The following is a 12927-nucleotide window of genomic DNA, read 5'->3' as shown; positions in this document are numbered from 1 at the left end:
TGGACCACATTTTTGTAGATGTTAATGGACAGATAAATGATTAGATGATCTTAATGACATATAGTGTAGAAGAAGGAAATTTAATGACAAGGTCTATAAGGATAATATAGCTCATTCCAGTTAGAAACTATTAATTCAAACAACAATAAATTTAAACAAATTATGAGTCCAAGCAAATTTAAAAAATAAAGGATCATGTTTCAATTTCATGTTACAGTTTGTTTTTTAAATGACTAAATATCACGAAATTAATTTTTTCGTTATTGAAATGGCAGTGACGTGCAGAGAACGTGCGATGGTGTTGCTGTCAGGGTTGATGGTGGCTCACTGAGAAACTGGAAATGAGTATCGATGGTACTCCAACGCTGTTTGCAGCGACACAAAGTTGTGGGCATGGAAATCAGTTCTTGGTATCTTTCCATCGGATGCTCTGTTTTGAGAAACCAAAAACAGGGCTGAGTAAGGTTCCTTTGGTTGCGCACGGTGAGGCTTGCGTGGTGGTTCTTGGTGGCGTGGTGTTGGAGGTTGGTGGATGAGACTTTTAGCGATAATGGTGCAAGGAGGTTGGTGGTTGCCGTGGAAGAGGCTCACAGTTTGTTCAAGATGGTGCAAGGCAAAACCATGCATGGAGATGGTGGTCTCGCGAGGTTGTGTTTCTACATGCAGGTGGTTGGTCTAAGTTGTTTGTAGTGCATCAACGTGCAAGCTATGGGTGGCGTCGGACTGTGTGGTGGTTGTGGCTGCTGCGTCGGATTGGTTGGCGTTAGATTGGGTGGCTGCGTCGGCCTACCTGGCGTCGAAGTGGATGGTGGCGGCGACTGGTGGAGAATGCAAGCCATAGAGTTTGGTGGGTGGGTAACGAAATGCTAGATTGAAAATAAGTTTATGGCGTTTTGGGGAAAAATCTGATGGAGCGTTCTCGTAGAATTTTTGACTACATTACTAATGTGGCATTTGCCTATTGGATTCTGGTTTTCCCTCAAATATATATATACATATAGAGAGAGAGAGAAAAAATGCTTAGGTCTGATTCTTTTTCCTTTTTTTTTTAAAAAAAATTAGGATTTTTTTTTCTTTATATTTTAATATTGTGTTTGTTTATTTTTTGTATTTTTTTTTTTAAAATACATTAAAAAATATTTTAAGAAAAGAAAAAAAGTTTTACACAATCCATAAAAATATTTGATATATATACATATATCAATTCGAGTAGCCTGACTCCAACCCAATTGCCCATAATGCACAAGAGGTTCTTTAATATAAACTATATAAACTTTTTCCTCGTCTCATCATGTTTTCTTGTTTTTTTGGTCACTCAATTCTCCAAACATAAGACATAAGTCATAAGTCACATCCTGTCCCATGTCAATTGAATTGCGAATTGCTGGCAAGACATTGACGAACATTAAGATTTGGGACATGAAAAAAGACTTATTTTGAATTTATAAATGAAAAAACAAAAAAGATTTTGATTTTTTTTTTTTTTTTGGAGGAAGAACTAAAATCTCAAAGTAAATAATACGTTATTATTACTTATAATATTATCGAAGACATAAAGGAGCTCATAAGAGTAGAGTACACGAGGGTTTGAGAGGAAGAAAAATGGTACAAAACGTGTATAACTTGGTAATGTAAATTTAAGGGCATGCCCCAAATCCAACAAGAAGACAATCATGTCTTATTAATGGGCTACTATCTAGTGTATACCTAAAGATTAAAATCTCGTTTGGATATAAAAAGTGTTTTATTTCATCAAATATAATCTTATTATTATAATTTTATCAAATTTTCATACAATATATAATATACGATTTAATTTTTTTAAAATTTTAAAATAATAATATTAAAAAATAATATCCTAACAATATTTTGTTCAGTTTTCAATTTTCAACTTTTATCTCAACTTATCTCAACTCAGTATCTAAACGGCACTTAAGACTCCGTTTAGATATTAAAAATATTTTAGATGTTATGTAAATGATAGTAAAATAGTTTATGAATAGTAATAAATAATTTATTAATAGTAGTGAATTAGTTCGAGAATAATTATATTTCCAAACAGATTATAAAGTTTATCAACGGTAAATCTATTTTTTTAATGGACCACATTCTAAAAGTATATCTAACCTTAATTTTTAGGGCAAATAACTAACGAGGCCGTTTATGGAATTCTCTTTTCAACTATACATTGTCACTCTCTAGTCTTCACGCATAAAAATATGGTCTCTTATAATTATTTCGTTTATATTTTTTTATATAATTACAATAAGGAATAATGTGTTGTTTATATTATCTAATGGCCAATCAGTTTATACTCTAACTTGATAAATGGCCTGCCTGTCTTTAATTGTTATCATCAAGACAGATTGGCGGATTGACTGATTGAAGTGGTGTTTTAGGAATCAAAACATACCTACAATTCAATTAGAAATAATATTTGTAGTTTTACGGTGTGCAAGTCTTGACATTTCTTTTAAAAAAGTGAATAAATCCTTGTTTGGATAGTGGATAATAAGATGATCTGTAAATAGTAATGAAATAATTTGAGTTAATATATTTTATGGAGTTTTAAAAAATGAGAGATAAAAAGTTGAATAAAAATATTATAAATTTAAAATATTATTAAAATTTAATTTTTTTAATATACATTTTATTTTGTTATTTGAAAAAGTTAAATTATTATTATTTTTTGTTTAAAAATTTGAAAAAGTTGTAATAATTAGATGAAAAAAGTTCAAAATTTGAAATTGAAAAATGTGTTTGTAGTGTTTGGATATTAAAATGAGATGAGATGAATTGAAAAGATTTTGCTATTCAGATCAAATATTAGATTTATATAAAAAAATTATTTTTTAACGACAAATTTTATTTTTTAAAAAAATAAAAAATTTACACATTTATGCCAAATATTACCAAAGTAATGATGCCTATTAATTTGAGCTAGTTGTTGGGATGATGGATTCTGACGAAAGGAAGAAAAAAATGTTGCAATATGTTTCCTTAAATGAAGCTCATTAAACTGACATTAAAGAAGAATATTTCAGAGGAAGTTACATTATTTTAGTAAAAACTAAGTAATATAGTTGTTATGGGGTTCTGATGTGGGTAGATAACAAGGCAGCATACTGTCTTTCTTTGTTCTACATAGTAGGACCCATTGTCAACACCATGTCCCCTGCCCACCCCACACGAAGGATTATCCCCAGATCATTAGGATTTGCCCAATAAGAGGACGCACATGTGCCTGAGAGGGATGGCACGAGATTCAGATATAAGAAGTCATTATTATAATTTTTTTAAATTTTAAAATAATAATAATATTTTATTTAATTTTTATTTTAATTCATCTCATTTTTCAACGTGAGTAAACGAGTATATCTTATCATTTTTTCTTAATGAAATACGTTTTGCATTAAAAAAAACAATCATACATATAGGATACAGTTTGAAAGTGAGGAGACTTCGTGCATTCTATTTAAAAATTAATAGAGCCCAACATTAACAAACATTTATTTTATTTTTTTTTTACATAGATTCAATATTTATTTATTTTTTTTTAAAGAAAGTGCGAATAGCTCTTGCATACTCTAAAATTGTCTAAATCGTTTCCCAAAAAAATTGAATGAAAGCCCAACTCTAAGCCCAAAAAAAAAAAAAAAATCCTCCAAATAAAATTCCAACCCTGCAATCTCAAACAGAATGCAAAACTTCGAATACAAAAGAGAAGAGTCGGGCTTTGACCCCACGAAGAAAATGACATACCACACATCCCATAAATACATACATACATACATATATATATATATATAATTATATGGAAGTATTTTGTTTCATGTTTTGTTTTCCAAAAAATAAAAAGAGGATAATTTTTTTTAATTTTCATGCACCAGCAGCATGCAAATGCACGTACTTTGAAATGTGAAATCACTAATCAGTTGATCTTGGATCCAATATTAATATATTATGCAGTAAACTAAACTTTTATACATGTTCATACAGTCCAGACATCAAACTTCCAAAACCATCACCTAAAGCTCCCATCTGACCTTATTCTACTTCATCTTACTCAAAAATTCCCCCTTTTGTTGTCTGGAAACATAGAATCCATCGATGTGGGGGAAAACAAAACTATCTGGACCAACCCTCGGGATCATCAAGTAGTATTGCAAGATTGAAAAAGCACTCAACCTTGATTACATGTACTGATTATACTTTTGTTTACTACTATGTACATCTCCTTATCCGGGGGGCCTAGATCGCTTCTTTGCAGGACGACCAACAGGATCAAAAACTGGGTCCTCGAAGTTAGGAGGCAGCCCCGGTCGAGTAAGCTGGGAGTCTGGACAGTTGTCCGGACCCATCAAAGCCAGAGGACTCGCTGCAGCAGAGACAAAACACAGAAAGGGAAATTGTTATTAGACTGGCATTATTATGTTTTCTCCTGGCAGCAAAAGATGCCATCAAGGCAACAGACAAAGATCGAAGGTTTTCCATTCTAAGAAACCTCATACAGCCAATTCTTCCTCTGCTTGCATTTTGAAAATCCAGCTCTCTAAAGTTTCTTTTTCTTTAACAAGTGGAAATCCAGCTCTCTAATGTATCATTTGTATCTGCCAAATCCTAGAGACTGCCCCCACCAAATTGGATGGCAATAAGCAAGAACTTAAAAAAGGTAGAACTTTTTTGTATGGAGCTAAATGAAGCGTTAATTATAAAGGGTTGGTTTTCGATTATTTTTTCAGATTTGTAGCTTTTTCTGCATACCTTCACCAGGTTCAAGAGGTCTAGTGACATGTGAAGCTTTCAGCTGAGGAGGACGCTTTCTCACATAATTTTCCTGCAAAGGCTTTGGGATTTGAAATGAAAATTGTGAGAGAGATACATCATCGCTCATATACTCCGGATGTTCCAGCAAGTACCTGCAAAATCAAAAGCCCCAAAAAGGCTGTAAAGGAAATATGGAAAAACATTGTACTTGTGAGACTTTAACCATCCACAGGTTATTTCATTATACATTTACATGTAGATTTACAAAGTGCCACAACAGGAAAATAGTTGAGTAGGTGGCATTAACATACTTTTGGATCTCCACCATTGAGCGTAGTTTCTTGCCTGATGGCGCCTGATAATATCTGTAAATACCGAACATAGCAAGTTAAAATGGAGTCAAAGATTGATGGCCCAAAAGTTTTCCTCAAAACTTAAAAACTCCATTTTTTTAGAAGGTATATTTTATAAAGAACAAAATGATGTTATCCAGGTACACAAAGAGTATACAAGAAATACAACTAGGAATACAAGAGATACACCTAGAATGAAAAAGTAAAAAGATCAAGAAAGTCCAGGAAATTAAAATAGAAAAAAGAAACACAATTATGAGCCAACATCCAACAGTAAAGGATGTTTAGCAAGAAGATCTTTGACATCCACAACCATTTATTACAATCTTCACAAAACTACACCCATTCCTCTCAATCCAAACACACCATATCAAACAAGATGCGGCTGTGTTTGGAAGATGAACCCAACTCAAGTCATCTCACACCAATCACTGATGAGATCCACTAAGTTTTCAATTTTCCAAAAAAAAGTTAAACCCATCTCAACCTACTTCATACATTTCACCCTTAAAAGTTAAACCCATCTCAATGGGACCTACAAAATATTACTATTCACAACTCAACTCAACTCATCTCAACATCCAAAATGTAGCTGAAATCTTTTGCCACAATAGAATACGCTCATGACTGTCCAACTGCCATTTCAAACATGTTAAGAAATGCGCCCTCGACATGTCACGGCCGAATCAATCCCACAACGACTGGATATCTCGTGTTCCATAAAATATTGTCATCCTTCTAACGCAGAAGCAAAAGTTTAATGGTTTCCCCACTCTAGAACAGGGTTGGGCTTATGAAGTTTGGCTAAAATAAAAAGAGAAAGGCTATACAATTATTAACCCTAGAACAGTACAGTTGAATGTGAGAAGCATCGTTCAGGGAAAATTTGCTTATAAGTTGGCTAAACAAGACAAGGAGTGGCCTATGAAAAATAAAACAAGACGAGAGTGGGGCAATATATAACAAATACCAAATTGAGAATCTCCATAAAACCCAAAGATTATTCCTTGGATCAACAAAATATTTAGTCAATTGCAGAAAATCGATTAAGGTTTTTCTCTTAATAAAAAAATATCCAAATTTCTTCAAGCCTTGATATTGACCCATCAGGTCTATAGACATTTTGAAGGGAAAGCCTGGGAAAAAGGGGGAAAGTAAGGTAAAATTGAATCATGTTCATGTAATTCAAATAGAATTGGGCAGTCTGAAACGTTGCATCGCTATAACTTAGTTTTAAGAAACTTATTGAAAAGATACCGTGAACTTCCAATTTTGGTAAATTGAAGTTTTTTGGATTGGTCAAAATAATTTAACTCCAAATGAAAGGTTAGATGAGCAAATAATAGCTGGCAATGGTGAAAAAATTAAATTACCTATATATAATGGTTCTATATAACAGAAGTAGTCAAATACAAATTGACACCTACATGTCTGCAAACTTGGTGCTTCCTTCACCTCTGATCCGTAGCAGCCTTTGCCACCCAGGAGGGGGCTGCGCAATATTAGGCTTATCAATTGCCCAGAGCCTACTGTCATCCTGAGAAATGTCTGTTGGATCATCACATGATATATCAGCCCGCCACTCACGAGCAGTATTACAGTAAAAAGGCTGCTCCAGAATATGTTCACGTATTGCTTCATACTTTTCCTTTGTTGGGATGAGCCTCCATTTAAAACAGCTAGCACACTGGACAGTGAAAGCCCCTACAGATGGCAAAACTCTGGGCGATGAATTCGGAGCTGAGTATCTCCGGAATGGAGTCTGGGACTGAATGGGGTCAGGAACAGGTTCGATTTCATCTGTACCATTAGTTAATGGGTCATAGAGCACCAACTGTTTTGAGGCATTCTCATTAGATTGTTCATCTTCATCCTCTGTCTCAAGAGACTCATCCTCTGAAGAAGAGGATGAAGAAGAGACGTCTTCGAGTTCCTGAAGGTTGCTCTCATAGTTAGCTAGGAAACTTGAACCAGTAATATCTTTCTCTTCCTTTTCAACATTAAGGGAAAACTTTTCAGGGGATGAGCACATCTAAAAAATCCCAAAAATCTGTCATAGTATTGATAAAAAAAACTGTCATAGAAGCACCATAGAGCAAAGCATATAAAAAATCAAAGTATTTCTACAGCTGTCAAGATATGATGCTACCAAACAGAAGGACCTGTTTCTACAGTGCTCATCAGGCATAACATAAAAAACAACACATGAATCACATTTCTTTTTTCAATAACAGAGTTCCCAAACTTGTAACATAGTAAATGAAAAAATCAGATAGATTCCAAATGAACAAAACACAATTACAGATTGTAACAGAACAAGAACATATACTCAGTAAGCAATTAAGTAATTGAAAGATAAAAAAATTGTCAATGGATTCATCCTCAAACAAAGTTCAGCAGTGTAAGACAGTGATGAGTCTCTTCAAAAACCAAATTCTATTAGCGCATGAATCAATGGTAGAAACCAGGTGATCTAATCACATAAAAGATATCCATCCTACAACATAATATTTGCAACTTCATAACCGAGATTTGCCAAAACCAAAGCTTTTTTCTCCCATCAACTCATTTAGGCCATCTATCATACTGAAGCAGAAACAAGGACTTAGGACATGAAAACCATGCAATAAGGGCATAACAACAGTATACAAAATAAATAACATCTACATATGCCACATGACTAGATGGGAGACAGGACGTAATGCACATATCACATATAATAGATCTCAGGAGAAGTCAGCAACTTAGTGACAAATTATCATGATCTACACACACACACACGCACTATATACATATATGTGTGTGTGAACGTGTAGTATGTCATTGCCTACTACATATCTCTAGCATTTCCATTATGTATCAAAGAATTTTTAAGGAAGTAACCCATTATGAAGATGAATTTGGAGATATATGGACAGAAAGGATCCTATGCCTGTCCAAATAATGTTGGAGAGCTGATGAAACACCAAACCCAATGTCAGTGATGAATCAGAATAAATATTGTTCAAAAGCTGAGTAATTTGATAACCTTGTGAGTGAGCATTCTTAGTCATTACCATTCTTATCATGTAATATTTAGGACTTCTGTGCTCTTGTATTTATGCTCTTGTATTTATGTTTGCATTCTACCGGCATCAAATTAATTAGAGTACTACTACAACCACAAAAAAAAAAACACAAAAGTAATCCCACAAACTAACGTGGCTTCATGTAATCCGTTAGATCTACTTTACAATAAAAGTAACTTTACAATCTTACAACCTACTTTGTTTGTATTCTTACAAGTCTACTTTGTTTGTATTCTTACAACCTCATAAGCTGCAGGGTAGCAAGAATTGCCACCACTACTGATTCACCTCCAAAATCAAAACTAACCTGTTGCAATAGATTAGACCAACCAAGTTTATCTCTTCTCATAAATCCAGAGATTCTGACTTCTCACTACCTCTTGAGCAATACACTACATGATAAAGCGAGTATCATCCCACAGTAAGTGCTGCAAATAAAAGACAATAATTAGATGAATTAAAGCATCATAAAAATACCAACATAGAAAATAATATTTCGAAAAGATCTTCCGAGGAAAAACAAAGCTAGAACACAGATACTTCACACTACAACACCGAATCTGAATATGTTTTATACATTTTCCAACCACTAACCATACAACTAGATACCGTATTTAATACAGAGAGAACAAAAAAATTTCTTCGAGCCATAGGAAAAAAGAAGAAGAAACATATATATCAAAATAGAATCAGAAATAGCATCTATATATATCACATGAGAAACAAAAACATGCAATGACTCGAGCTCTCCATCAACTTTCTCATCAAACAGCATTTTCCTTCACTTGCAATACGAATCTCAGACAAGCAAACAGAACCTACCAAATCCCCAGAAGAACAAAAGCTCGCTCTCCCAGATAAAAATGCCTTAAAAAACAAATATATCATCAACATACATAAAGCACGGACACGAGACAAAGTACATAAAACCAAACAGAAAAAATAAGTCCCGATCTACCACTCCAAAAAAACAAACGCAGAAACCAAAACAAACAAATGCACGAGGAAACAGAGGCCCGGAGAGACAGAGGTATTACAGAGAGATCAGGATCAGAGAATCAGGGCCGTAGAAGACGACGAAATGAGCAGATCATACGACTATTGTTGCGACCGAGTTGGCGACAAAAAAAATCTTCCTAGCAGGATCTTCCCCTCTGCCTCCGAGAGAGCGAGCCTGTGAGAGTGAGACAAACAAGAGACAGGGAAGGCCAAATATGGATTATTATTATTATTATTATTATTATTTTAAGAGTAACGTAAGTTGAGATCAGATTAATTAATATAAAAATTAAAAATTAAATAAAATATTATTTTTTAATAATTTTATTATTTTAAAATTTAAAAAGATTAAATTATTTATTATATTTTATATAAAAAATTTATAATAATAAAATAAAATTAAATATTTTTAATTTTTAAAACGGAGGGAGACTAGACACCGATTTAAGTGCGTAAATTGTGTATACTCTTTTTTTAAAATGTAGGATACATTCAAAAGGTTTTTTTTTTTTTTTTTTTTTGTATGAATCTCAAATTTTTCGGAAGAGGTCTTTCCAATCCCGTTTAATGGGCCCGACAATACCAACAGAGGCTTATGCGGGAAGGCCGATGAGTTGAAAGACCACGAGCGTACCAACTTTCCTGTCACAAGTTATGAAACTTGCATATTTTAAAGAGAAAATACAAATCGCACTCTACTGTTCATAACAGCCGCTGCACACTAAGTGTACTGGGTGAAAAAAAAAAAAAAACCAAAGCACGGGTGTGCTGCGGCTATGGGCTGATGCCCAGAAAAACTCTATTTTAAAATTTTATAATCCATTTTCCTTATTTTAATTCAAGTAGAGTCAAGATCTTACTTTCAGCTTGGTCTAATTTCGATGAAGAGTGCATTTAAATGTTGAGTTGAATTTAAATAAGTTAAATTTTTTTATGAATAGTAGTGAATTGAATAATAGAGAGAGTTATATAAGATCAATCTAAACTGAGTTTAAACTGTATTTGAATGTTAAGATAAATTTAGTATTGTTTATAAAAAATTGAAAAAAGTTATGAGTCACGTGTATAAAGATGTTTTAAATTGAAAAAGATTGTAAATCTTACGTGTAAAAAGATTTTGAATTTGGATGAGTTTAATAATTTAAAAGTTGAGTATTTAGATGTTAGACTAAATTTAAAGTTAGACTAAACTTAACTGAGATCAATTAAGTTTGGAAACCAAAAGCAACTTCAGAGTAACAATACAATATCTTTTACAATTATTTATATAACTATATTTTAAATCGAGAGTATTTCAATAAAATGATATTATTTTTATCATTTATTTTTATAAATATATTCCTTATTTAAAACATGAATATGCAAAAAAAATTATAAAAAAAGTTGTATGTGGATCATTTTTCTTTAAGAATGAATATTCATGCAATAAGTTCTTTCAATTATGGAATATATTTCATTTCATATACCTAATATTTCATTGGAATCGAATCCAAAAATGGGTTTTTAGAGGAATGATTATGCCATTTAACACGTAGGCTGTGTTAGGATGTTAAGAATATTTTAGATAATTTGTAAATAATAGTAAAATAATTTATAAATAATAATAAATTATTTATGAATAGTAATATAATAATTTAGAAATACTTGAGAAAAATTATATTAGTAAGAAAAAATCTACACAACCTCCACACACCTCATATTTTTATAATGAATAGAAAAATTAAATTATTTTAAAAATAATAATCTCAAAAAAAAATTTTAAAAAATATTAAAAAGTATTAAAATTTAAAAAAATGTGGTGTGTGAAGGTTATGGAGGTTGTGTAGGATTGCTCTATTAGTAAAGAGGCCCTTACTCTTATAGATACTCGAAGTTCATTGGTTTATTTGTTATATTTTTTAAGTAGAAATATAAACTTTACTATTATATATATATATATAAGTAATAATTATACCTCATACATATATGTTAACTATCCTAATCTTTGTTTACGCATTCTATATACTTATAATTCTTTTAGAACCAACTCTTTATAAAATGAGAAACATATTTGAAGTCTTAGCGTGTGTAAGTCTCACACATTTATTTGAAAAAAAGTGGATAAATATAAAATATATATAAAAAAATTATTTTAAATGATGGATCATCTTTTTTTTCAAATGAAGTGTAAGAGATTTTCACACTCTAAGATTGTATTTAATATGAAAAATTATTTGTACAAGTCTCAATAGACAAGTCTCGCATAATTTCTTTATAAAAAAGTAGATTCTATATTAAAAAAGTGTAAAAAAAAAATCTATTCATTTTTTAGTGAATTTATTTGATTTTTTTTCAAATAACTTGGACAGAATTTATCTATTTATAACTTATGCTTAACATTACTCTTTCTCTAAACATGCACAAAATCCATAAAAAATCACGTCGTTAAAAGCATTCACATTCGCCTAGTTAAAATTTTAGGCAAATTTTGAATAAAATGTGACATTTTACCTTTTGCCTATTAATTCAAAATTTTAATCCCACGTTGAATTAGGCATTTCACTTTTTAAACTAATAAAATATATATATTTTTAATTTATTTAATTTTTTATCTAATCTTTAATATATATTTTATATCTGTTTTAAAATAGTTTTTTTTTTTTTTTTAGCTTTCATAATTTTTAATAATCTACACATCAAAGTATATAAAACATATCCAACAATCATAAATTAATTTTATTGTCAAACAAAATTTCATAAAAATATGTACAAAATTAATTTGAAACTTTTATATATAAGCAACAATAACTTTACATATATAGAGATTTACCATAGACTTTACATGAGATGAATTTGTTTTAGCTCCTCCAATGTAGATGACTTTAAGGCTATTTTGGATGTTGAGGTGATCTCATATGATCTAAATTGATCTATAAATAGTAATATTACGTGAGTCTCATTGAGATGCATTTGACTGTAAATAAGTTGAGATATGTGTTTGAATGCATGAAATAAATTAAAATGAAATTTTAATTTTTTATGAAAAGTTAAAAAGTAATAAATCTCATTAATAATTTATTTGAGATGGATTGATGTGACTTCATTTGCCAAACACAACCTAACTCTTTATTAAGCAAATTTTTTATTGCAGGGCAAATGCCCAAGCCCCTGCGAATGCTCTTAGAGCTATGAGATGTGGGGTTTGGGCTCGGAGTTCATGCCGATGACAATGATCAAAGGAATGAAGCCGTAACGGGTGATTATCTTGGCCTTCTTGACGGCCCACGTGCTCCAACTCCTTGAAGCTCTTCGTTGCTTTCTCCTCTGGAGAGGCCTTTGAATCCTTGCTGCTTTCGCCTTGCCCTTACTCTTTTGAGAAATCTTAGAGCCATGGATACCATTTTCTTCGGAGAATATTAGCAAGTTTGAGGTTTGAAAAAGTTGAATTGTTTATTTTATTTTATGTGATAATTTAAAAAAGTTGTAATGATGAGATAAAAAATTTTCATAAATTTTCAGTTTTGGGTTTTAGATTTCTATAAAGATTAAGCCTCTTTATATGTGATTTACCAAAATTTTGAATTTTCCCCCTAAGAGTAATGGATACTCTTTTCAATCACAAATGTGTGCAAAGATTCATCAACTCTGTACTTTTTTCATCTTCCACCGTGGAGAAAATTTAGAGTTTTGTTATGTACAAGTAAATTTACGTACCATTATGCGTACTAATATTATTATCTTCGTATTCTAAATTTAAATTA

The 12927-nt window shown here is 31.6% G+C and overlaps 1 protein-coding gene across 5 annotated transcripts; it reads right to left on the bottom strand.

Moving 5' to 3' along the window:
• Window positions 1-3965: 3965 nt before the first annotated feature.
• Window positions 3966-9411, bottom strand: LOC108993041 (methyl-CpG-binding domain-containing protein 2-like). Of its 5 annotated transcripts, none has more exons than XM_018967807.2 (6): window positions 9226-9411; window positions 8496-8616; window positions 6548-7170; window positions 5079-5132; window positions 4765-4919; window positions 3966-4378 (listed from the first exon to the last, which is right to left on the bottom strand). In XM_018967807.2, the coding sequence occupies exons 3-6, from the start codon at window positions 7150-7152 to the stop codon at window positions 4239-4241; spliced, it is 954 nt and encodes a 317-aa protein (XP_018823352.1). In that variant the 5' UTR covers window positions 7153-7170; window positions 8496-8616; window positions 9226-9411; the 3' UTR covers window positions 3966-4238. The 5 variants fall into 5 exon arrangements, with proteins under 5 accessions (XP_018823352.1, XP_018823351.1, XP_018823353.1 ...); XM_018967806.2 differs by having other exon boundaries at window positions 6548-7152; window positions 9226-9381; XM_018967808.2 differs by having other exon boundaries at window positions 6548-7110; window positions 9226-9381.
• Window positions 9412-12927: the final 3516 nt, after the last annotated feature.

Source organism: Juglans regia, chromosome 15, assembly GCF_001411555.2.
Source record: "Juglans regia cultivar Chandler chromosome 15, Walnut 2.0, whole genome shotgun sequence".
Taxonomy (NCBI): domain Eukaryota; kingdom Viridiplantae; phylum Streptophyta; class Magnoliopsida; order Fagales; family Juglandaceae; genus Juglans; species Juglans regia.
Note: the sequence above shows the minus strand (reverse complement) of the source record. Positions and strands in the feature narration are given on the sequence as shown.

What these genes read in the sequence shown, in the direction of transcription:
- LOC108993041 (XM_018967806.2), bottom strand. Translation starts at nt 8,537, where the DNA reads ATGAGAAGAGATAAACTTGGTTGGTCTAATCTATTGCAACAG. An exon ending in GGTCTAATCTATTGCAACAG is followed by an intron (nt 7,153 to 8,495) that starts GTTAGTTTTGAT and finishes GGGATTTTTTAG; the next exon opens with ATGTGCTCATCCCCTGAAAA. An exon ending in ACCTCTTGAACCTGGTGAAG is followed by an intron (nt 4,379 to 4,764) that starts GTATGCAGAAAA and finishes TCTCTGCTGCAG; the next exon opens with CGAGTCCTCTGGCTTTGATG.